The 27031-nt window shown below is 42.3% G+C and overlaps 1 protein-coding gene and 1 long non-coding RNA gene across 2 annotated transcripts in view; one reads left to right on the forward strand and one right to left on the reverse strand.

Annotated features, from left to right (window-relative positions):
* Nucleotides 1-4431: 4431 nt before the first annotated feature.
* Nucleotides 4432-26979, reverse strand: LOC116984721. The gene is made up of 3 exons (XR_004415108.1): nucleotides 26783-26979; nucleotides 21283-21355; nucleotides 4432-5018 (listed from the first exon to the last, which is right to left on the reverse strand). It is a non-coding gene; the product is annotated as an uncharacterized LOC116984721 (long non-coding RNA).
* Nucleotides 26638-27031, forward strand: part of LOC116984719 (glycogen [starch] synthase, muscle-like) — a 62991-nt gene continuing 62597 nt past the window's right edge. The window contains exon 1 of the mRNA XM_033039053.1: nucleotides 26638-26853. Within this exon, the coding sequence (XP_032894944.1) occupies nucleotides 26742-26853 (112 nt within the window). The 5' untranslated portion in view covers nucleotides 26638-26741. The remainder of the gene's footprint in view (nucleotides 26854-27031) is intronic.

A 27031-nucleotide genomic window follows, 5' to 3' on the forward strand; every position in this document is an offset into this window, starting at 1 on the left:
CTCCAAAGACGTACAGATTTGTAGGTTAATTTGTTGGCTGGTTCGGACTCAGTGGGATGGAGGGCCTGTTTCCGCTCTGAATCCCCAAACTAAACTAAACTAAACTAAACTAAATTTCCTTGCCATAGCCACAGGCATAAATGTAATGTGACCTATGTATTACTTCCTAGCTGTTACCAGGCAACTTAACTGTCCTCCCACCATCTAGAGATAGGTCATTGACCTCCAATCTACCTCACTGCAGACCTTTGAACTATCTTTAATCAGACTTTATCTTGCACTAACCGTGTCTGAAGAGAGATCCCAACCTGAAATGTCACCCATCCTTTTTCTCCAGAGATGCTGCCTGACCCACTGAGTAACTCCAGCACTTTGTGTCTATCTTTAGTAATACCATTTATCCTGTATCTGTACACTGTGGACAGCTTGAATGTGATCATTTCTTGTCTTTTTCGCTGACTGGATAACACGCAACATAAAGCTTTTCACTGTACCTCGGTACATGTGGCAATAATAAACTAAACTAAAATTAAATTAAGCTTTTATACTATTACAAAATATAGCACATTTGTGACAATATTATATTTTCATTATCCAAATTTGTGTGGATTTGTTGGAACCTATAATTAAGAAATTAAGCACAAAGAAACAAAATCTGTTGAGAAAGAACCAAAGGGACACAAAGTGCAAGAGTAACTCAGCAGGTTGGTCAGCATCTCTAGAGAACATAGATTTGTAAACAGCTTCAGGTTGGTCAACCCAAGCACTCACCTATCCATGTTCTCTAGAGATGCTGCCTGACCCGCTGAGTTCCTCCATCACTTTGTGATTTAAAAATATATATTTTTGGTGTACCTGGTTTATCTGAACACATGAGACAAACTGCAATATAATTTGGAAAATGCAGAAACACAAAGCAGACAGAAACAGAGTTTAGTTTAGTTTAATTTATTGTCGAGGTAGAGTTAAAAGCTTTGGTTGTGTGCAAGACACTGGAAACAGACAGTACTATAAATTTTCAGTTATGAGCTTTAATAGAACTTTATTACTCTGGCTTGTTGATGGAAACTTTAAAAACCACGATAATGGGTAAAAACCTACATTAACAAATTTATGCTCAGGAAGCGAGCTAAAAATCTGAAGCTAATATATAATTTATGCTTCAGTAGATCTATATCACTTAGATTGATGTTCCACAGACACTGTAGTTTTAATATAACCCATTATAGTCAAGCAATGCAAGCCTGCAAGAAACATTGTGGCTAAAACAACATTATTTAAATGTACCTCATATCTTCCATTAGCCTTCTCAAGCAAATTGCAAATTATCGTTACCCTTTTCATGTTTCAACCTAACATTATCATATTTACCTTTCTTTAACTAAGCAGATAAGGTGAACCCTGTAAAAGTACGTTCAACTGTACAAGGTGAGCTCTGTCTGCATGGACAGTGTACTTGCAAAGCTTCAGTTTTGCTGACAAAGCAGCTTAATAGCAGTGTTTCCTAATCTCTGATGATGAGTGGACAAATGATAAATTTCCCCTTACTTCTGAAATGTTTCTATCACAAAAGATAAGATCTGAAGATATAAGAGCAGGATTAGGCCATTCGGCCCATCAATTCTACTCCGCCATTCAATCATGGCTGATCTATTTTTCCCTCTCAACCCCATTCTCCTGCCTCTTCCTGTAATTTTCCCTTCCTAATCAAGAAACTATCAATCACCACTTTAAAAATACCCAATGACTTTGCCTCCACGGCCGCCTGTGGCAAAGAATTGCTCAGATTCACCACACTGTGGCTAAAGCAATTCCTCCTCTCCATTCTAAAGGTACATTCTTTTATTCTGAGGCTGTGCCCTCTGGTTCTAGACTCTCCCATTACTGGAAACATCCTTTTCACATCCATAATCAAGGATAATGAAACAATTCTTACAATTTCCATTATTCGAAAGATGTATTTTACAGTTATGGTCCCATTCAAAGTTCACAACAAAGAAAGAGGCTTTTCTGCACGTAATCCATGTAAGTATTTATGCACCTCAAGCCTCCTTAACTAACTCCATCTTCTGTTTTCTTCTCTTTTACACTCTTATTTTTCCTATTATTTGGCTTATTCTCCCTAAATGCATCCACATACCCCACTCAACTAACTTGCTGAGGTGATGTGTTTCACCGACAAATCCACGCTTTTGAATTCCCTATCTGACTTAGTGATGCCTCTAAGTTTGCCCTTCCCTTTAGTGCAAACCCACTCTATCTCCACTATCTAAAGTCTTCATAATTTTAAAGACATATCTGACCACCCCTTAACCTTTTCTTTCATGAGAATAATTCATCCTACTTAACCTTTCCCATAAGGACATGTTTAAGACAATTCTTGTGGATATTTTCTCGCCCTCTTATTGACATATTTAGCTTCTTCTTCTTTTCGTGTCCATCTTGTTACAAATGTTGACCTCGCTGTCATCGTCCATCCTGAAAAGGCCGCAAGCTTCCGGCGACAATCAGTGGAAGCCATCACTTGTTGCAATAGATGATGGTGGAAGCTGAATTAGCTCAGGAAACTTCCAGTTTCCAGCCCCACAATGTGGACGCTTCTGCTGTGGGGCCGACATATTTATAGTATAGCAGGATGGAATTGTACACGGAACCAGTGCTATATAATAACTTTTTTACTTTTATCGCTAATTTTATCCCCTTAGAAATAATTTATTGTGCTTATTAACCTACATTGTCGATTTGTACTCTGAGATCCCAGTATTTTCTACTTCTTAATGAGATTCTCATTTTCCAATGTATGACCTCCTGATTCTTGGCACACTTAAATAAATTTCAGTTGCCAACAATAAGGCCAATTAACCTACAAACCCGCACGTCTTTGGGATGAGGGAAGAAACCAGAGCACACGGAGGAAACCCATGTGGTCACAGAAAGAACGTACAAACGCCACACAGACAGCACCCGGTCAGGATCGAACCCAGGTTTTTGGTGCTGTGAGGCAGCGGCTCTACTCCTTTGCCACCCATAACTGTATCCAGTTATTTTAATTTAAAAATAATTATTATCTTTTATTTTTTAAAGCTTTAAAATGTCCCCGAAAATTAGAAACATTTTGTAGAAAAATATGCAAGTTTTTTAACGTCTCAAAATTATGGCGTTAATAAAAATAGCGTAATTTCCCACCCAATTTGATGCCATCTGCGAATACGTCTAAATCAAAGTTCACACCTTGGTGGAACAGACTCACTATCACTCCATATGGTCACCCCTCTGTCTGAGTTCACCAGGGCAGGATGAGGCGGACACATTCTGCGGGGCCTAAGTGGGAAGAGCTGAGTACAGGTTGGGCATCCAACACCACAGTTAATCCCACCTCCTCTCCACCAGCTTCTGAAACACTCCTGAAAGCTTTTATTAAGTTCGTACGTCATAGGATCAGAATTAGGCCAATTGCTCCATCGATTCTACTCCGCCATTCAATCGTGGTTGATCTGTCTGAACCCTCTCAACCCCATGCTCCTACTTTCTCCCCATTACCTTTGAAACCCTTACTAATGAAGAACCTGTCAATCACAGCTTTAAAAACACCGAATGACCTGGCCTCCACAGCCGTCTGTGGCAATAAATTCCACAGATTCACCACCCTCTGACAGCCAGCAAAGCACAATCTGACTGTTAGTGCTGGAAGCAACTTTGAATATTGCAGAATGTCTCTGTCTCAAGTTCAAGAGAAAAAGTGCTGAGGTTGGAAGATCAGGTCTATACCCTTGCTTATGGAAGGACCATTCAGAAGTCTGATAACACAGGGGAAGAAACTGACGGGAAGTTCCTGAGCCCGGTGGTACATACTTTCAACCGTTTGTATCTTCTACCCTACGGTGGTGGGGAGAAGCAGAACTAACCGGCGTGAATAAATTCAAAGAATATGTGGATCAGTGTATGGTCTCATGATTCCTTTAGTTACAAACTGCTTCATTGGAGTTTTATTTTAGAGATTCTTATCCTAAATCTGGAACCTGGTCTTAAATTACAGTTGCAAGGAACAACAAATGCTATAACCTTGAGCAAAACACAAAGTGTTGGAGTAACTCAATTGGTCAGGCAGCATCTATGGAGGAAATGGGTAGGCGACAATTTGGGTCAGAACTCGCTTTAAGAACCGAGATGAGGAGGAATTTCTTTAGCCAGAGGATTGTGAATCTGTGGAATTTTGTCACAGATGGCAGTGGAGGTCAAAACATTGGGTACTTTTAAAGCAGAGATTGATAGGTTCTGGCCAGCAGAATAGGGTTGAGAGGGATAGATAGATCAGCCATGTTTGAATGATGGAGTAAACTCGATGGGCCGAATGGTCCAAATACTGCTCCTATGTCTTATGGTCTTCTTCAGCTTGAAGAAAGGTCCTGACACTAAATGTCGCCTATTAATTCCTTCCACAGATGCTGCCTGACCCACAGATGATGCCTGACCCGCTGAGTTACTCCAGCACTTTGTGTTTTGCCCTGGCCTCAACATGTTGACCAGTGTAAGATTGCACTAAAGTCAGCATACCTAAGCAAAAGTATATTATTTGATGTATAGTATAGATTAATTTCTATGTTTCTATGTTTCTAAAGGAATGTTGGAACTGTATTTTGAATCATGTCATTTTGTTTTGAGCAGCTACAACAAACACCTGGTGGACCAATCACAGAAAATGGCAACCTTAGCTCCGAGCCAAGTGTGCATATCCCTTCCACTATATCTCTAACAAGGTAAACACCTGCACTTTAAATTACTAATGTTGTGAATCAATACTTAGAAATTCATGGTAAACATAGAAAGGCCTTCATATGCCTTCATTTAAGAATTGTCCCCATAGCAGAAGCATCCACGTCGCGGGGCTGGAAACTGGAAGTATCCTGAGCTAATTCTGCTACCACCGTCATCTATTGCGACAAGTGATGGCTTCCACTGATTGTCGCCGGAAGCCTGCGTCCTTTTCAGAGCTTATAATGTAGCCATAATGGAAAGTTCTAGATGGGTAAAAACAAACAATTTATTAGAATTTTTAACTTGCACATCCTGGATGTTCAATTTAAGGAAACCAAATCCAGGTCCTCGTGAACTTGACATAAAATTCACTGATCACAGAGGGGCGGCATGGTGAAGCAGCGGTAGAGTTGTTGCCTTACAGCGCCAGGGACCTGGGTTAGATCCTAACTACGAGTGCTGTCTGTATGGAGTTTGCACGTTCTCCCCGTGACCACGTAAACCCACGTGGTCACGGGGGTCTCCAGGTGCTTCTGTTTATTCCCATATCCCAAAGACGTGCAGGTCTGTAGGTTAATTGACCTGAAAAATTGCCCCCATTGTGTAGGATAGAATTAGCGTACGGGTGATTATCGGTCGGATGTCCCAGATTGTTCCCTTTTAGAGTCATAGAGTGATACAGTGTGGAAACAGGCCCTTTGGCCCAACTTGCCCCCACCAGCCAACAATGTCCCAGCTACACTTGTCCCACTTGTCTGCGTTTGGTCTATATCCCTCCAAACCTGTCCTATCCATGTACCTGTCTAACTGTTTCTTAAACGATGGGATAGTCCCAGCCTCAACTACTTCCTCTGGCAGCTTGTTCCATACACCCACCACCCTTAGTGTAAATAAGTTACCCCTCGGATTCCTATTAAATCTGTTCCCCTTCATCTTGAACCTATGTCCTCTGGTCCTTGATTCCCCTACTCTGGGCAAAAGACTCCTCTCATGATTTTGCAAACTTGCTAATCTTGCCCTGTATATTCTCATCCAAATCATTGATGTAGATGACAAACAATAATGGGCCCAGCACCGAACCCTGAGGCACACCACTAGTCACAGGCCTCCAGTCCGAGAAGCAACCTTCCACCATCTCCCTCCGCTTTCTTCCATGGAGCCAATTTGCTATCCATTCAGCTATCTCTCCTTGGATCCCATATGATCTTCCAGAGCAGCCTCCCATGTGGAACCTTGTTGAATGCCTTACTGAAATCCATGTACACAACATCTACAGCTCTGCCCTCATTGACCTTTCTCATCACGTCTTCAAAAAAATCAATCACATTTTTGAGACACGTCCACCCACGTACAAAACCATGCTGACTATCCCTAATCAGTCCATGCCCATCCAGAGTATAATCTATGCCTCAGAATATTCTCTAGTAACTTTCCAACTACAGATGTTAAGCTCACCGGCCTATAGTTCCCAGCATTTTCCCTGCAGCCCTTGAAAAGAGGCACAACATTTGTCACCCTCCAGTCTCCAGCACCTCTCCTGTAATTAAGGACAACTCGTAAATTTCAACCAGGGCTCCCGCAATTTCCTCTCTAGCTTCCCGCGATGTTTCTCTCCCAAATCTCTCACAAAGATGTGGATAGTTGAATTGTCAAATGTAAATTATTCCACAGTGAGGGATGTGACAAAAATAATCAAAGGAGAGTTGATAGGCATGTAAAAGAAAATAAGTTGCAGGGGAGATACAAGATACAGATGCTGGAACCTTCATAAAAACACCAAGTGCTGGAAGAACTCAGCGGGTCAGGCAGCATCTGAGGATGGAATGCATCTGAAGGTTTCCCTGTGTCTACCCAAAATCTTGCCGATCCATTCCTTCCATAAATGCTGCCTGACCCGCTGAGTTACCCCAGCACTATACTGTAAGTTGCAGGGATGCAGGGAAATAAGGAGAGAGGGAAAAGCGACTGATGGAATTGCTCTGTTGGGAGCTAGCATGGACCTCTTGGGATGAATGGCCTGCTTTGGGTCATTACAATAGCAGTGCAAATGGCAATGGTGGGATTTATTGCCAGAATCACCTGCTGAACCTTTGCAGAGAGACTCATGCTTGCTAACAGTCATCAGAGGAAAGAGGTACATAGCTTTCTTAATTAAATATTCTACCAGCAGTTCAGTTGTACAGTAATTCACAAGCGCTTTATGAGAAATGTGTTTGTTTTGTTTAGATTGCCCATAATGACGACAGACTCAAGGTCTAAAAAGCCGTGTAATTGCACCAAGTCCCTCTGCCTCAAACTGTAAGTATGTGAGGAAAATGTTACCGTTTCATTTTATAAAAGCAATAGGGAATGGGGAAAAATAAGCAGTTTTTTATTGATTTAAATGGTGGTGCTTTTATATGGCTCGTGACCCTCACTGAAAATGCCAGAACAGCCTCACAAAATGATTTTGTTTTTGCACATTCTGGAACAAGAGATATAAGGAAGATGCACGTCAGCCCTTATCGTGGGGATAAAATATTGTGTGCAACATAAATGCACCTTTGATGATTAGTTTCATACCCACCTTTCAAAAATGTGCCTTAAACACAGCAAATTTGGCCCAAACACTAATGCCAAATTAATCTCCTCCACCTGCTTGTGATCCATACCCCTTCACACCCTGTTTATCCATGTGCCCACCTAAAAGCCTCACAATTGCCACTATCGTATCTACCTCCACCACCACCCCTGGCAGCACAGTTTAGGCATGCACAACCTCTCTGCAAAAAATAATTGGCCCACATGTCTTTAAACTTTCCCCCTCACATCTTAAAGCTATACCTCTAGTCTTTGACATTTCCATCCTAGAATAAAGGTTCTAATTATTTACCCCATCTGCATCTCATAATTTTCTGTATTTCTATCTGGTCTTCCCTGATGTTCCAGAGGAAGCATTCCAGGTTTGTCCCACCTCCTTATAGCTAATGCCCTCTAATCCAAGCAACATTCTGGTAAACCTCTTGCAAAGCCTTCCCATCCTTCCTGTAATGGGGTGACCACAACTGCAAGAAATACTCTAAATACGGGCTAACATTTGAGGCGGCACAGTGGCACAGCTGGTAGAGCTGCTGCCTCAGTGCAGAGACCCAGATTTGATCCTGATCTCAAGATATTATCTGTGTGGAGTTTGCACATTCTCCCTGTGACCGTTTGTGTTTCCTCGGGTTCCCTCCCATATCCCAAAGACATGCGGGTTTGAGAATTGGCCACTCTAAAGAAAAATATGTCCCTAATGTTTAGGGAATTGGATAATGTAGAACTAGTGTGAATGGGCGATCGATGGGTCAGAGTGGACACGATGGGCCGAAGTTCCTGTTTCCATGCTGTATCTCTAAACTAAACTAAACTAAACTAAACTAAACTAAACTAACTAAAATCTCAATGGAGTTGCATCATGATTACTTACTCTTATAATCAATGCATAATCCCTGTTCTCTGGACTGCTCTTGCATTTACAGTATGTATATGGTGGGCCCATTTGACTTTCTGCTCGACAGTCATCACCAGTGTTTATTTTGTACACAAAAAGTACCGGAATATACGATTTATGAACACACGTGTCACGTGGCAGAAAAACAAAATGATGACGTTAATAAAAAGCACCCCTCACCATTAAGATCTGTATGGTGCGATCCTTGGCAATAGTATTGGTATTGGTTAGTTATTGTGTACGGAGATACAGTGAAAAGCTTTTGTTTGCATGCTGTTCAATCAAATCAGGTAATATTATACACGAGTACAATTAAGTCATACACAAGTATAAGAGCTGGAGCAAAGAGGAAAAAGAGTGCTGAATATAGTTTGTTAGCAACACGGCATGGCAGTTCTAGAGAAAAAGTCCAATGTTCACAATGAGGTAGGGTGAAAGATCATGACCAAACCCTAGCTTATGTTAAGGCCATCAAATATCGAAGATGGCTGGTTTGACTCTCTTTTCTTAGAGACTGCCGGTATTTGTATCGTAGTCATATTCCTTGCCACTTATCAGCCCTTCCCTTAATCTTATCAATGTTTTAGTGTATGCAGTTACAGACTGCTTCATGTAGTTTGCAGCACAGAATCAGACTCTTCAACCCAATTTGTTCATGCCAGCCAAAATGTTCCATCTAAGCTCATCCCATTTGCCTGCATTTGCCCCAAACCTTTCCTGTCCATGTATCTGTCCAAGTGCCTTTTAAATGCTGCTATAGTACCTGCCTCCTCTGAAAGCTCGTTCAATATACCCACCACCCTCTGAGTGAAAAAGATGCCCCTCTCGTCTTAAACCTATGTCCCCTACTCTGGGTAGAAGACTCACAGGGCAGCACAGCTCAGTGGTAGAGTTGCTGCCTTACAGCACCAGAGAGTCAGGTTTGATCCTGACTACAGGCATTTTCTGTACGGAGTTTGTACGTTCTCCCTGTGCCCGCGTGGGTTTCCATCAGGTGCTCCGGTTTCCTCCCACATCCCAAAAATGTGCAAGTGTGTAGGTTAATTGGCTTCTGTAACTTGCCCTGTGTGTAGCATAGAATAAGCCATCGTTGGTGGGTGTGGACTCGGTGGGCTGATTGGCCTGCTTCCACACTGTATCTCTAAACTAAGCTCCCCATCTAAGGAGGGAAGGAATGTCACAGAGATTGGGTGCGGAGTACCCTTGAATGAGTAACTTCTTATTTAAGGGCCTGTCCCATTTGGGCGTTATTTGCGCGTCATTTATGCTACATCATTTACACGACGCGAGAATGGCATGCATTACGTGCACATGGCGCGTGGTGAGACGTGGTGGCGTAGGCAGTGACTCGCGGTAGCTTGCGGCGCCCCAGGATTTTGGGATTCTCAAAATCCTTGTGTGACGCACAAATGACGCCCAAGTGGGACAGGCCCTTTAGTCTACACGGTTCATAGCAATTGGAAACAGCTTGAAGGAAAGTACATGGAAGTGAACCTTCATGAAAAAGGTTGACATTTTGTTATTTACTGCCTCAAATTATGTGGTATTTTCATTTTCGCCTTTCTCATATTATCAGCTAAACAACCTGAACGGGTTTTCTTAATTGCAGGGTGCAATTGGCAGGAGTACAATAAAATCAGACCAGAAGTAGTTTATGTACATGGTAAATTAAATAGCCAAATAGCCTAAGGGAAGAAAGTTTAACAAAGAAAGATAACAATGAAGAGTTGTAAAGAGTTTACTAGAATGCCTCCTCATAGTTTAAAAATAATTAAAAAAGATTTAACGTTATTTTTAAAACTTAGTTCTGTATTCCTGAGGCATAGATAAGGTAGAGTCAGTGGAAATGTCAAACATTAGAGGTCATAGGTTTAAGGTGAGAGGGGCAAAGTTTAAAGGAGATGTGGAGGCCGTTTTTCTTTCACACGGCGTGGTGAGTGCCTGGATCGTGCTGCCAAGGATGGTGGTGGAGACAGATAGGATAGTGGCATTTAATAGGCTTTTAGATAGGCAGATGGATATGCAGGGAGTGGAGGGCTATGGCTCACATACAAGCAGAGGAGATTCATTTATATTGGCATCATGTGCAACATTGACATTTTGGGCCAAAATGCCTGTTCCTGTGCTGTACTGTACTATGTTCCACAGTTGTCCCTGTAAGTTTTATCTTTTCCTTACCATTTTGTGATAGATTTGTTTTTGATTCTGCTTTCTGTGGCAGGTACTGTGATTGCTTTGCCAATGGAGAATTTTGCAGTAATTGCAATTGCACTAATTGTTTTAACAACTTTGAGCATGAAGCAGAAAGGTTCAAAGCTATTAAGGTAAGTGTAGATTGCATGCTAGCCAATTAGAGTGTTTGCAAGTAGTAGCCCAGTCTAGTACATGCTTTATAATACGTCAGGCAGTAGATGTAGCAGCTTGGACGTGTAATGCAATGCATATCCAATACTGTAAGAGTTTAATAAAGATGTGTTGTATGTTCAAATATGTACGAGTCCGGTAATTACATGGTGTCAGAAGTGGGATTGTGGGGGGAATGTTCGATAGTAAACTGAGGGCTGAGCTCCTTCGCAACCCTGAACTGACTGTCGAGCAAGCGATCCATTCATGTCGAATGTCAGGTTGTTGCACCATTTGCTAACCTCAGCCCTCAATCTTGCTAATTACTCCTCCAACAAAGCCCCAGATGTGCTGCTGCTCGATGTCAGAACTGTAACTATTTTCATGCAAGGGGTCGCCAGTTTTGTGTAGCTTACGGTAAAACCTGCCATCACTGTAAAAAAGCTTAATCACTCTGCGAAATGCTGTCGTTCCCGTGAGACTGCCAGTACTTCAAGGACGAACTGGCACCTGCTCCAACAAGATTTCTCAGATTCTGACTCCCAAGAGTTCAACACTGTCTCCCACGAGAACCGTTCTGAAAATGCTGATAGCAGCCCTGCGATTCACTCCCTCCTACAATCCTCTAACGAGTTACTTGACCCTGAAGTGACTGTGTTCTTAAACAACAGGCCTTTGCTAGCCAAAGTGGATACAGGTGCAAAGGTCAATGTAATGTCGATACTGGAGTTTAACTAAATCCGGAATGCCGCACAAATCCCCATGCTTCGGGCTTATGGGGGAGAGGTTTTGCATCCACTCGGAAAAGCTGATTTAAAATGCACAGTAGACGACCAGACAAGAAGCCTGCAGTTTTACATCGTACAGTCAAACTCGGAGACTCTGCTCGGTGTTAATGCATGCCATGACCTGGGCCTGGTGTATTTTGGACGTGCTGTCCATAAGTTATGTTTCACAGACGAACCAACACAGCAGCTGCTATCCCAGTACAAAGACTTGTTTGATGATGGACTTGGCAAGTTGCCCACAAAGTATCAGATCGCTGTGGATCCTACAGTCACACCTGTGGTCCGTGCACCACACCGTGTTCCACGTGCCATGCGAGGAAGAATACACAGTGAACTGAAATGCATGGTCTCAATTGGAGTAATTGTTGAAGTTACCGACCCTTCTGACTGGGTTTCCACCATGGCCGTGGTGACTAATAATGTGGCCGTTGTAAATGCCATTAAATGCAGTACCATGGCTTCAATAAGAAATATGTTTGTTAACCTTTTCTAACTCAATCACCCTGGAATTGTGATTTGTATGATAGTTTTTTACCTCAGAATCATTTCATATAAGTTGTCGCTGTTCAATGTATTATGCATTTGGGAAAGCGAGTGCATTCTATATAAATGTTCTACAATCTGAAGTATGAGAGAAAGAGTCTCCAATACATTTACCACCATGTCTCAATCCCTACTTCATAAGATGTTTTATATTTTGAAAGTGGTGGGCAGGGCTGACACAACTGCATAGATTTATATAGTAATTCTATTTCCATGGTCAGACAACATAGAACAAAGCAGCCCAAGAACAGGCCCTTCATCCCACGATGTCTGTGCTGACCATGATGCCCATTTCCCTGCACATGGCCCAAAAACCCTCTATTCCCTGCATATTCATATATCTGTCTAAATGCTTCGCTAATGTCACCATCAGATTTGGTGGCGCAATGGTAGAGTTGCTGCCTTACAGCTCCAGAGATCCAGTTTTGATCCTGACTATGGGTGCTGTCTGTATGGAGTTTCTACGTTCTCACTGTGACTGCCTGGGTTTCCTCCCGGTCCTCCGGTTTCCTCCCACACAGGACGTACAGGTTTGTAGGTTAATTGGTTTTGGTAAAAATTGTAAATTGTCCCTGGTGCCTAGGATAGTGTTAGTGTACGGGGTGATTGCTGGTCGGAGCGGACTTGGTGGCCTGTTTCCGCACATTATCTCTAAAGTCTAAAGATTGCTCTATATCTATATCAATGCTCTAAAAGGCCCTGCCATTATTGTTTACTCTGCTCTTGCATCTCACAGTTAAAACTCCATCTGCCATTTCGCCACCCACATTTCCAATGGATCTACATCTCGTGTTCCCTTTGACCACATTCTTCACTATCCACAACTCTGCTGAACTCCAACAAGACCAATGAATAGAGTCCATGAAAGGTAGAGAGAGAAGAAACAGTTTCAGTCAAACTGGCTCGTCAGATCAGAAAACAAAACTAATATACCCCGCATTATTTATCTCATCCACCGAAAAATTTCAAATACTGACCCCTGGAATGTGAAGATACTGACCCCTGGAATATGGCTCCAGACCCCTAGTCTGGAGCCATATATTTTTCATCCCTGTACATGGTGTCACAGTGGGGACTGTTAATTTTTAGGTAGAGATTGGGGAAATACAGCAGCAATTAGAAAATCGGGAAATACCTACCATATGAGAATCCCAGCAAAATCTACTCCGCTCAGTACAGGGAATGGCAATAATTATTGTCCTAGAATCCCAACTCCCAGCCGAATTCTTCAATGTTTTCAGAGAGTACAACAGCAGAGCATCTACAGTTTATAGAATTATGGACAAAAATCAGTAAAATGTCTTTCCTCCGCAGTCCTTTGTTAGTTCAAGTACGTATGTATGAAAATCTGCTTCTAAAGTTACTATCTGTGGAAGTATTAATAACAACCACGCGTTCTTGGAGACTGCCACCTAGAGGACACAGAAGGTGCCTTCACTGCACTTTTAAATAAGTGACAATAAAAGACCCTTGGATTTGCACCTGTTTCCCTCTATTCTCCAGATTCATAGTTGACATTGATTTACTGGCGGTGAATGCGCCAATTTTTAACACTTGACATCGATCCACACTCATGCTGATGATGGCACTTTACATCAGACACCAAGCATTAACCTCTCCTGTGAAATAGCACCCTGGTAAATTTAGCTACTGAGCCATAATGTTGTCTTTTATTCAGGAAAAAATCTTTGTTTTTGGGACCGAATCCATGCAGACCAGTGATCACCCCTTGTACTAATTCTACCCTACACACTGGGGTCCATTTTACAGAAGCCGATTAACCTACAAACCTTCACGTCTGTGGGAGGAAACCTGAGCACCCGGAGAAAACCCATGCGGTCAAAGGTTTCAAAGGTCTTTTATTGTCACATGTACCAATTAAGGTACGCGAATTGCCATACAGCCATATGGGAAAAAAAGCAACAAGACACACAACTACATAAAAGTTAACATAAACATCCACCACAGTGGATTCCCCACATTCCTCACTGTGATGGAAGGCAAAAAAGTCCAAACTTTGTTCTCCTGCGGTCAGGGCAGTCGAACCATCTGCAGTCGGGGCGATCGAAGCTCCTGCAGTCGGCAGTCGAAGCTCTCGCATTGGGGAGGTTGAAGTTCCTGCGGCTTGGAGTTCCCCGAAATCGGTCTCTAAGCAGAGACTGCGGTAAAGACATTGGTTTTGTGGTAAACTTTACTTTTGTCCCACTGTGCCGCCCAAAGTTTTATCCTAAATTTAACCATTCTATATCCATGCAATGTTCCTGTGCCTATTCTGCCCCATAAAGTTAATTCAACACTAACCAGGGAGAGAAGCTTCATTACATTAACATGACATACAAGGCATAATGTCAAGTCAAGTCACATTTATTTATATAGCACATTTTTTTTTTAAACTCTCGTTGGCCAAAGTGCTTTACATTTGTTATAAGAATAGCACAACAAAACAGACTACATACATATATACATGTAGCCCTCACTCAGAGAACGTCAGGAAAGGCTTGGGAGTATAGATAAGTCTTTAGTCTTGACTTAAAAGAGTCGATGGAGGGGGCAGTTCTGATGGGAAAGGGGATGCTGTTCCACAGCCTAGGGGCTGCAACCGCAAAGGCGCGGTAGCCCCTGAGCTTATGCCTAGACCGTGGGATATTCAGCAACCCCAAGTCGGCCGATCTGAGGGGCCTGGAGGTGGAGTGGTGGGTGAGAAGACTTTTTATGTAGGTGGGGGCAAGCCCATTGAGGGCTTTGTATACATGGAGGAGTATCTTGAAGTTTATACGGAACCGTACAGGGAGCCAGTGGAGAGAGGCCAGGATCGGGGTGATGTGGTCCCTTTTTTCGGGTGCCCGTCAGGAGTCTCGCTGCGGCGTTTTGGACCAGTTGCAGGTGGGACAGGGAAGTTTGGCTGATGCCAGTGTAAAGGGAGTTGCAGTAATCTAGGCGGGAGGAGATGAATGTGTGGATGATCTTTTCCAGGTCATCAAACTGGAGGAATTGTTTTATTTTAGCAATCATCCGAAGCTGAAAGGAGCTAGCTTTTACCACGGCATTGATTTGTTTGTCAAATTTCAGTGCTGAGTCAAATATCATGCCAAGGTTATTTACGTGAGGTTTGAGTAGTGGGGTAAGGCTTCCAAGGCTGCCTGCTATCATTTTGATTGAGTCCGAGGGGCCGAGAAGGATGACCTCAGACTTACTCTCGTAATAATAACTATTAATGTAGAACAGAGAAGAAACTGGATTAAAACTGCCCGTATTCGTATTGTATTTAATCCATGCAGCCAATTTGCAGGCTAAATTGTGTTTACAATGAATATGAAATCGTTTTATACAAATTGCTTCCCACATTGTGCAGAACTGTTTGTTTCTCGAAAGGACAAACACAGGGTAACGGGTTCTTGATTACTTAAGGCATGTCCCACTTTCCCGAGTTATTCACGAATTTTCCCGAGTTATTCACGAATTCTCCAGAGTTTTCCCCTTGATTCAAACTCGCAGAATGTTCGTAATGAGTCCCTAGGAGGCCGCAGGAGTCGTAGAGGCTCGTTATGTCAGCCGTAGGTACTCGGAGCATCCTCACGACTTTTTTTACTCATGGACATTTTTTATCAGGCTGGAAAAACTTCCCGACTTACCTGATGCCCCGAGTACCTACGGCTGGCATAACGTGCAGCTACGATATATCCACGGACTCCTACGGACCCGTTACAAACATTCTGCAAGTTTGAATCAAGGGGAAAACTCGGGAGAATTTGTGAATAACTCGGGAAAGTGGGACAGGCCCTTAAGGGTGTTAAAGGTTACAAGGAGAAAGCAGGAAAATGCGATTGAGAGGAAAAGATAGGTCATGATTGAATGGTGGAGTAGACTCGATGGGCCGAATGGCCTAATTATGACATGAATTTATGAACAATGGGATATTGAAGAATGGTTGGTGTTCATCTATTTTCTCAAATTCAAGATGATGGATGATGGAAGTTTGGGTGAAATACAGACAATGACACGTATGTGTGACAGTCCGAACTGCCTGACGTACAGCAATGTCTGGAACCACTTACCCAGGAGGTGAAAGGGAAGTCAGCGGAAAAGTCTCCAGTTTCTGACAAGTAACATCTTTCTGCTGCTTCAGGCCTGTTTAGATCGGAACCCAGAGGCCTTCCGGCCAAAGATAGGAAAAGGAATGCTGGGAGAAATCAAGTTACGACATAACAAGGGCTGCAACTGCAAACGCTCAGGATGCCTGAAAAATTATTGTGAATGTTATGAGGTGAGGCAATTGATACTGATGAATGATAACGTGATGCCTTCTCTTTCTCCCTTATAACATAGTGAAGGAAAGATTCTACAAGTTAAAAAATAATATTTGCTTGATGTAGTGCCCAAAATGTTAAGTAGAGGCAAAATTGAATGGTTGATTGATTGATGGATTGAAAGAGGCCCTTCGGCCTTTGCTAGAATTCTTTGAAGAAGTAAATACCAGGGCAGACAAAGGAGAATCAGTAGATGTTGTTTACTTAGATTTTCAGAAAGCCTTTGATAAGGTGCCACACGGGAGGCTGCTAAGGAAGGTGAGAGCCCACGGTTACCAAAGGGTAGATACTAGCATAGATAGCAGGTTGGCTGGATGGCAGAAGTCAAAGAGTGGCAATAGAGGGGGCTTTTTCTGGTTGGCTGCCAGTGACTAGCAGAGTTCCGTAATGGCCGGTGCAGGGGCCGCTACTCTTCATGTTGTATATTAATGATTTGTACAAGGGGATTGAAGGCTTTGTGGCCTAGTTTGAGGATGATACGAAAATAGGTGGAAGGGCAGGTAGTGTAGAGAAAGCAGGGACTCTGCAGAAGGACTTGGACAGGTTGGGAGAGTGGGCAGAAAAGTGGCAGATGGAATATAGTGTAGCAAATTGTGGAGTCGTGCATTTTGATGATAGGAATAAAGACGTGCACTATTTTCTATATGGGGAGACAATCCAGAAATTGGACCTGTGAAGGGACTTTGGAGTGCTGGTGCAGGATTCCCAAAAAGTTAATCTGCAAGTTGAATCGGTAGTAAAGAAATCAATCTCAATGGTAGCATTTATTTCAAGAGGGCTTATATACAAGAGGCCACATTTGGAATATTGTGAGCAATTTTGGGCACCATATATGAGGAAGGATGTGCTTGGTCTGGAGAGGGTCCAGAGGAAGTTTACAAGAATGATCCCAGGAATGAGTAGGTTAACCTATGATGAGCGTTTGTCAGCACTGGGTCTGTCTGTACTCACTGGAGTTTAGAAGAATGGGGGACCTCATTGCAACATGCAGAATAGTGAAAGGCTTGGATAGAGTGGATGTGGAGAGGATGTTTCCACTAGTGGGAGAGTCTAGGCCATAGCCTCAGAATTAAAGGACATTCTTTTGGGAAGGAGATGAGGAGAAATTTCTTCTGTGAGTGGGTGGTGAATCTATGGAATTCTTTGCCACAGAAGGCTGAGGATGCCTAGTCAGTGGATATTTTTAAGGCAGATTGCTAGATTCGTGATTAGTACAGATGTCAGAGGTTATGGGAAGAATGCAGGAAAATGGGGTTAGGTGGGAGAGATAGATCAGCCATGATTGAATGGTGGAGTAGACTTGATGGGCTGAATGGCCTAATTCTACTCCAATCACTTATGAGTCAACGCCGACCATTGAACCCTGTTCACACCAGTTCTATGTTATCCCTCTTTCTCATCGACTCCCTACATACTAAGAGCAATTTTTTTTACAGAGGCTAATTAACCTACAGGTCTTTGGAATGAGGGAGGAAACTAGAGCACCTAGAGAAAACCCACGTGATCACAGAGAGAATGTGCAAACTCCACACACGAGGTCAGGATCTGTCGCTCCGGTTTCCTTCCACATCCTAAAACTGTGCAGGTTTGTAGGTTAATTGGCCGCTGTAAAGAAACATGCCGCTAATATGTAGGGACTGGATGCGAAAGTGGGATAACATAGTAGTAGTATGAATGGGTGATTGATGGGTGGGCATGGGCTCAGTGGGCCGAAGGGTCTGCTTCCATGCTGTATCTCTGAACTCAGCCCAAATAGTCACTGCTCCCTGAACACCTGTAGTCCACAGGTAGACTCCTCAAGCCTGGTTGAGGGCAGCAATTGTTTACAGATTTTGCAGCAAAATCCCCTCTTTGAACCTGGTGCAAACTGATCAGGACAGAAGCACGACATTCAAAAGCCCTTTTATTAGATTCAATAGCTTTGTATAATGTATTTGGTTTTAATTATTTCCTCATATTTTGAATGTTTGATTTTTTTTTAATTTAGTTACATTTAATAGTATTTTACATTTTCAATAATTATAAACGGTTCTTGAATGTCTGTGAAATCATTCCAGTAAGCCTGGAGGCATGTTTAAAATCCTGGGAAATATGCATGAATTGGTGTATGAAAATTTATCTCATGTCGATTATAAATTGATTGAATTGAATATGCTGTTTGAAGGTGAGAATTACAAATCGGCTATTTAATTTGGATAAGGCTATATTTAATTTGGTTAATTCCCAGAGAAAGCCCAAGCAGTTACAGGTAGAACATGCAAACTCCGTAAAGACAGCACCCTTTGTCAGGATTGAACCCAGGTCTCTGGCGCTGTGAGGCAGCAAATCTATCTCTGTGCAACTGTGCTGTCAGTTGTGATAGAAAAGTCTTGGAAGGTTAAGCTGCTTATTGTAGTTCCTATGTTTCTGGGGAGTTTTTTTAAGTCTTTTATTCTACTTCATAACTTCACTGTTCTTGGACAAATATTTCCTCCAGATGGCAGCAGACTAATGCCTTAGTAAGAGATGTCAATGACACAAAGCATGCTCAATATTTTTGGCAGCATCGTTTTGCCTTTGTTTACAAAATCTGTACCTTTACTAGAATAAATTGTGGTGGCGCAGCAGTAGAGTTGCTGCCTTATACCACCAGAGTCCCGGGTTCAATCCTGACCTCGGGTGCTGTCTGTATGGAGTTTGTACGTTTTACATGTGACTGTATGGGTTTTCTCCGGTTTCCTCCCACACTCCAAATCCATACAGGTTTGCAGTCAAATGGCTTTGGTAAAAAAAGATACATTGTCCCGGAATACTGTAAAGAAACCTTTCTCCACATAATCATGTTTGATGCACTTGTAATGAAGGAAATGCGAGGGTTTCTGTTCAACGTAAATGACAATGTTTTATAGACAATAGGTGCAGGAGTAGGCCATTCGGCCCTTCGAGCTAGCACCGCCATTCAATGTGATCATGGCTAATCATCCTCAGTCAGTACCCCATTCCTGTCTTCTCCCCATATCCCTTGACTCCACTATTTTTAAGAGCCCTATCTAGCTCTCTCTTGAAAGCATCCAGAGAACCTGCCTCCAACTGCACCTGAGGCAGAGAATTCCACAGACTCACCACTCTCTGTGAGAAAAAGTGTTTCCTCGTCTCCGTTCTAAATGGCTTACTCCTTATTCTTAATCTGTGGCCCCTGGTTCTGGTCTCCCCCAACATCGGGAACATGTTTCCTGCCTCTAGCGTGTCCAAGCCCTTAACAATCTTATATGTTTCAATGAGATACCCTCTCATCCTTCTAAACTCCAGAGTGTACAAGCCTAGCTGCTCCATTCTCTCAGCATATGACAGTCCCGCCATCTCGGGAATTAACCTTGTAAACCTACGCTGCACTCCCTCAATAGCAAGAATGTCCTTCCTCAAATCAGGGGACCCAAACTGCACACAATACTCCAGGTGTGGTCTCACTAGGGCTCTGTACAACTGCAAACATCTTCTCATAACAACAGCCCCTCTTTAATTGACAGTCTATGTTAAATCATCAAGTGAAGATGGAGTCAACTTTGTTGTGTGCCTCCAAGATTAATTTCCATTTTGATGTCTGGGAGTGGTTTAATAATCTGCGTTCAGTTTGTGTGGAATGAAATGATAATGGTGTTTCATGTGTTATGCTTTCATGAGTATTCACTGAGTTGGGGATAATGGCTAATGTTGCCCTTTCTTTTGTCAGGCAAAAATAATGTGCTCCTCTATCTGCAAGTGTATTGGATGCAGAAATTATGAAGAGAGTCCTGAGAGAAGAACACTGATGAGTATTCCAGATCACAGTAACATGAGCATTTGTCAGCCTAGAACCAATCTCTTTCCGGAAATGTTCAACTACAGAAAGCAAGTGAAAATGAATAGGGAAAGGTAACTACGCAGATTTTATTTTGTGCTTTTCAGCTTCCATTCTGCCATCTTTGATGTTACATGATTGGTGTGGCTCGACTAATCTAAGCAGCCAGTTCATTCTATACAAACACAAGAAACTACAGATGCTGCAATCTTGAGGGAAACACAAAGTGCTGGAGTAACTTAGGATCTGCGGAGGCTATGAACTGATGAAGTTTCGGGTCAGATGCTAAAGAAAAATCCCAATCCAAAACATTGAGTACCCTTTCCCTCCAGAGATGCTGTCTGACCCATTGTTTTCATGTTTTAAAGTATTTTAGTGATACAGAGCGGAAATGGCCCCTTCAGCCCACTGAGTCTGCACATACTAGCAGTGACCCCATGCACTAACACTATCCCACACCCTAGGGAATTTTTAAAAAACAATTTTACTGTAGCCAATTAACCTACAAACCTGCACATGTTTTGAGTGTGGAAGGAACCAGGAGCACCCGGAGAAAACCCACGCAATTTCGGGGAGAACGTACAAACTCTGTACAGACAACAACCGTGGTCAGGATCGAACCTGGGTCTCTGGCGCTGTAAGGCAGCAACAGGAATTCCGAACAGCAACACAAATTTACTTCAGTCTGAAGAAGTGTCCCGGCCAAAACTCAGAACCTTTGGTGATCATGGGGTAAGGGGTGCCGCACGTCGTTTGAAACAACAAAGGGACATAAAGTGCTGGAGTAACTCAGCGGGTCAGGCAGCATCTCTGGAGAACATTGATAGGTGACCTTTCAGTTCTGTGTCTTTCCTCAGGCTTTGAGACACCAACCTGTCTTAGGAAGTCACCTCACTGTCGTTGTGAAACAACGTCTGTTGTTGACAAAGTGACCACAAAATATCAAACTGATAATCGAAACAATGAATGTTTGCTATTGCTGGAACCATATAGATCATTTCTCAGAGAATGATTTTATAGTAACTCCAAACAAATTTTTTTAGGTAGGCCATTTCAAGATTTCCACGTTTCTGGATCAAAGACTTGAGTATACTTTTGTTGAGGTAACCTTATTAACTGTAATGCTCACGTTGCCCATTGTTTTATTAACCCTTTTGGACTATTTACAGGTACCCTTTCACCTTTGTAACTTGGGATGTTATTGATGCAACTTGTGGCTGCCTCTTGGCCCAGGCAGAAGAGGCAGAAAAGGCTTACCATTCCCTGTCAGTTGCCGAACATATGATCCTGGAAGAATTTGGGCGTTGCCTGGTGCAGATTCTTCATTTAGCTTGGAAATCAAAAGAAATGCAATGTTTGTGAACAACGGATTCTCTCCTTAACATCAGGCACTTTATGACATTTATAGCTGATGCCTAGTTTTTAGTCTCATTCTTCCCAAAGCTTAGATAACCGCACTTTGACAATCTCTCCTGTTGGATATTGGGACAAGTTTCTACTTTGCAGTAACGTTCAAATTTCAACATTCAAAATGTTGACGGTCAACATTCAAATTTGCTGCTAAAGGTGTTCTTAAGTCGTCTCTGCTTTCAGAATATCCATAACAAGAATATTCCTTTAGTTGCTCTGAACAACAGTATTTTAAAAGAATGTGTTAAATATAAATTTCTGTTATCATCTTAAACACTTGCCAATTTAGAATTTGACAAAACGTATAAAAGAAGGGAAATTGCTACACGTAATACATAGAAAATTCGTAAAATAATTTCATAATAAATATTTGCTAATTTAGAATTTGACCTAAAGTATAAAAAGAGGAAATTGCCACACGTAACATTAAAAATTGATTTAAACAATTTGTTCATATAAATATTTGCTAATTTAGAATTTGACTAAAAGTATAAAAGAGGGTAAATAACTTCACTTAATACATAGAAAAAATTATAAAACAAATTGCATTGCTATACTTTTGACTACTATATAATGGAAGTAGTTTTTATAGATTGTAAAAAGTAATGTTATACTCTGCTGAAATTCTCTAATCTTCAGATTGTCCTTCAACTTTCCTGACTAAGCAGGTAGTAGGACAAAAATGCATCAAAATGGATTGTACAGAACTGTAACAACAAGAACCCCCAAACCTCCTCTCCCTACAGATAATGCTGGTAGCCCTGTAGCCCAACAGTGTGGGCTCACACATGAAGAACACCCTGTGGCTGAGGGGGAATGGTAGAACTATACACCTTCATAAGCCAAAGCCTTCCAATGCTGGGGAAAATGGGGGGATCTGAAAGTATGGTGATTGTTGTTGAAAATCTGCCGAAGCATTTATTTTAAAAAAAAGAAACTGCCTGAACCATTGTCTGAAGCTTTAAAGAATCTGTGATACAGGTTAGAACCATGCTTGCAGGTAAAGATCTAACAATTATGAAGCTATTTTAATAATAGCTTATATAACTATCTACCCAGAATGTTTTGGATATTAACTGATTTTAAAGTTGATTAGCAGATGTATGCATTTGATGTATGCACTAGTTAATGGAAACACATTTCAACAAAGTTGTGCCAATTAGAAATCAGAGCAAATCACAACGAAACATATGATCATCAGATGGTTTCGGAAGAATTTCATCCTTACTAAGCGGATGGAACCATGCATATCTGACATTTTGAGAAAGAGTTTTCTGTGTGTGGGATTTAGCAATACAACAAAGGTTGTATGTAGGTGAGTAATCACTATGTCTATGAGCTAGAGAATTGGGAAAAGATATCACATAGTTTCTATCAATGTTGAATGTAAAGATTATGTAAACCACAACTGGGCTCCAGACACACAGTGTTTAAGCCACAGGTACTTGAATTTCCTTAGTGTGTCTTCTGCCTCAACCACATGCAAGTCAATCTCACATTTTACAAAGGGAGCATAAATGATAAACATTTAGAAATATTAAAGATTGGCACAAAATGCTGAGTAACTCAGCGGGTCAGGCAGCTTCTCTGGAGAAAAGAATGAGGTGACGTTTTGGGTTGGAACCTTTCTTCAGACTAGTGTCACATATTGTTTTCTAGAGACGCTGCCTGATCCTCTGTTACTCCAGCATTTTGTGTCTATATTTGATATAAGCCAGTATCTGTAGTTCCTTCCTACACATTTAGAAATATTACTTGGATTTAAGGCAGACAGCATGCTTATAAAAGTCCAACTGAGAGAGTCTGTTAAATGAACACAAGGGGAACTGTGCCCTGTTGCACTAACAATATTACAAGCTCCTATCTCTCAGCCACATTTAATACAATATTATACCCAAGGCCTCTGATTCCCGCTGGATCTCAGTGCAGTAGCCTCTGGTTCCTGTGGCAAGACTTAGGCAGCAGGCACTTGCTTCTGCATGGTCATGACCATAAAGGACGTTGACTCTTATACATTAGGACACAGCGGTGCCTCCCACCCCACTCCCACCACCACCGACATGTTACAATGTACAGCTGGCTGCTACTGCATTAACCGCGGCAGGGGGAACTGCACCTATCCCAGCTCCTCAACACTATAAAGTGGTGGGGATTGGGACCTCCTATCACACCACAACTAAGCCAGGCCTGCTCCTCATGTACCAGACACAGTGGAGTCAGTTCCTTTTGTATTATGATCCAGCAGAAGCCAGTGTGTTGCACCAACTCAGAAGAGGAACTTACAGCCACTGTACCAAAGTCCAAGTGGGAATCAGTGCCTTGGGTCACGTCAATACATTGAAAAGGGAAGGGGAGCAGCTCAGAAGAAGTCGTCTCAACCAAACTGCTAAAGCAAGTTAATAATTCACACGCAATTTGTAATCTTCATCTTGCCAGTGAACATGCAGCAAAAACATAAACTCATCATTCAGAGGAAACTACACATTACTGCTATTCTCTGTTAACATTTTCCTCTTAACAGCTAACTGATGAAATATTTTAAAAGCCAAGTATAAATGAGGAACTGATTTTAAAACATTTCATGTTTTTGGTCATTAACAAATAATACATTGAAACATTTTAAATTAGACATTAAAACATTTTAAATTATTCATGGAAACATTATTTATTCATTTATTTCAATTTTTAAATTATTTATTGAAGCAGCTTTTAAATTATTTTAATTGAATGTATTTTAATTAATATTGAGATAATTTTAAAAAACATTTACAACATTCTGTGTTTGGTGTTCACACTTTAATGCATGCAACATTGTTAAAGTTTATTCGGCACCTTTAATGAATTTTAAATGTAAATCTGTGATGAATTCAGCAGTCAAGCACAAACGGAATATGTATACTTTTGTCTTTACATTTTCAAATTAAACTTACAATCAAAAGTTGTGTGGTTTTAATTGTAGCATAATGTGACAAATAAGCACAGCCCATTACTCGCTATATTTTGTCTCTGTTCTTATGGAAATAATCTACTGTAAATCCCTCCAGTTAAATAGCTTAATATTGACTGTCTAAGTACCCTAACTCACATTACAATTACCCCCCCCCCCCCCCTTTCTTTTCACCATTTACTTAATTGTCAATGCTCAATGTATTTCTATGTTTCTATGTATCTATTATAGAAACATAGAAAATAGGTGCAGGAGGAGGCCATTCAGCCCTTCGAGCCAGCACTCTTAAACAATGCCATCTGGCTACTGGATCCATCCCAATTTCACATTGAGCAATTTATAGACAATAAATAGACAATATCATGAACAATAATGGCATGGATGGAGATGATCTGACCAAAATGTTATCAAGTTAGTTTTATCAGCAAACTACGAACATTTGGAAAACTAGAAAATGAAACCAGTGATAATTGTGTGAGATTGTACCTTGTACGGCTAATTCAACTTTAGTCATAGTCACAGAGTGATACAGTGTGGAAACAAGCCCTTCGGTCCAACATGCCCACACCGGCCAACATGTCCCTGCTACACTAGTCCCAACTGTCCGCGTTTGGTCCATATCCCTCCAAACCTGTCCTATCCATGTACCTATCTAACTGTTTCTTAAATGTTGGGATTGTCCCTGCCTCACCTACCTCCTCTGGCAGCTTGTGCCATACGCCCTTTGTGTGAAAAAGTTACTGTTCAGATTCCTATTAAATCTCTTCCCATTCACCTTAAACCTACATCCTCTGGTCCTTGATTGACCTACTCTGGGCAAGAGACTCTGTGCATCTACCTGATCTATTCCTCACATGATTTTACAACTTTGCTGGTTTTTCACGTAATAAACAATCAATAATAGTTAGCCAAAAATGCAATCTGTGTGATTGAGGTGAAAAACCTCTATCGTCCTTTAGGGCTTGTCCCACTTAGGTGATTTTTTAAGCGACTACAGGTGACTAGGCTGTCGCCACATGGTCGCCTGTAAGGTTGTGAGTAGTCTCCTCGGTCGCCTGTAAGGTTGTGAGTAGTCGCCCAAAGAGTCCGTAACGTCTTTCTGGTCGCCGCTGGATTTTCAACAGTGGGTTTGACGCCAATGAGCGTAGCTTGACTTCTCCTGACGTAGGTGCTGTCATAGTTGTCGCCAGGTTAACGTAGGTTGTTGCCAGGTGACGTAGGTTGTCGCCGGTGCTGGCTTTGTTTTGTTTTTGTTAAAGTAATGATTCTATTTCAAATTTTATGTCGAAGGGGGTCCAGTCACTGGTTTTTCAGTGAATTGCAACGACTATGACAGTGGCCGGCAGTCACCTAAAAATAGCCTATGTGGGACAGGCCCTTTACACTTCCTGAAGATCAGAACACTAACAAAGTTGACAACCTCACTTTAAGGCTTTCCTTGGTATCTTTGTAATTTAGTGTTCATTTTAGTTGGGGACAAAACTACGTCTGTTTTAATATAAGGTAGACAAAAAAGCTGGAGAAACTCAGCGGGTGAGGCAGCATCTATGGAACGAAGGAATAGGCGACGTTTCAGGTCGAGACCCTTCTTTAGATTTTTCCAGCATCTGCAAGGTCTTTTTTAAACATTCTGTTTTAATATACATGCTTCTTAAATGTAAACAATGTTAAGATTTATACAAAATGTAGAAATGTTCCAAAGATGCTGCCTGACTCACTGACTGAAAGATAGAGAAGGCCAGAGCAAAACAGGGCTGGCAACAGATGGCCTCAGGAAGGATGGCGTCCATAATAGCCCATTGTTGGCTGAGGAAGAAGTGCTAATGAGAGGAATACAAGGAGCGAACTGTGACACAAGTGGAGCGACTACGGTGGGGTGGGGAACGGAATGCAGGAGTTACTTGAAATTAGAGAAATCAATAGTCATCCTGCTTGGTTGTATGGGAAGGGGATTTAACATGTTTGGCAACCGGCAGGTTGCGTTGGCCAAGGCTTAAGTCTTCAGCGAAATGATTGTTAGTGTACGCTTGGTGTTGCCAATATATAGGAGCTCACACCTGGAGCACCAGATACAGTACATGAGATTGGAGGAGATGCAAGTGAACTACTGCCTCATCTGAAAGGACTGTCGGGATCCCTGGATGAAGTAGCGCACCCCATGCTCCCCCTGGCGGCGCCGGTGACAACTGCGGCTCAGCCGGCCCACATTACTGCTCACCGCCTGCCCCTGGCGGCGCCGGCCGTCACTGCGGCTCGGCCGGCCCACATTACAGCAGCGCACCCCTGGAGACCGGCGGCCGCTGGTTCGGTGCTCAGTGCAAGCGGCGGCTCCGAGCTCCTTCCCCTCACCGGCGCCACCATGTCGTTTCTGAGCCACTCGCCTTCGTACGGTTCGCTTACCGGCTTCGAGGATGAATTGCCGACGGACAACCTCTTTCTGTTCGAGATCGCCTGGGAGGTGGCGAATAAAGGTAAGGAGGCGGCGGTGGGGCTCCGGGGCAGCGGGCTCTGGGGCGGGCTCCGGCCGCCCGGCGACACCTCCCGCCCGGCAGGCGAACCAGCCACCTCCCCCTCGCACAACCGTCACCCCGCTGCACCTCCTGTGCACCCTCTTAACACATTTCATGCCATTTAATATTGCAATAATTG

This window comes from Amblyraja radiata, chromosome 20, assembly GCF_010909765.2.
Source record: "Amblyraja radiata isolate CabotCenter1 chromosome 20, sAmbRad1.1.pri, whole genome shotgun sequence".
NCBI classification, from domain to species: Eukaryota; Metazoa; Chordata; class Chondrichthyes; order Rajiformes; family Rajidae; genus Amblyraja; species Amblyraja radiata.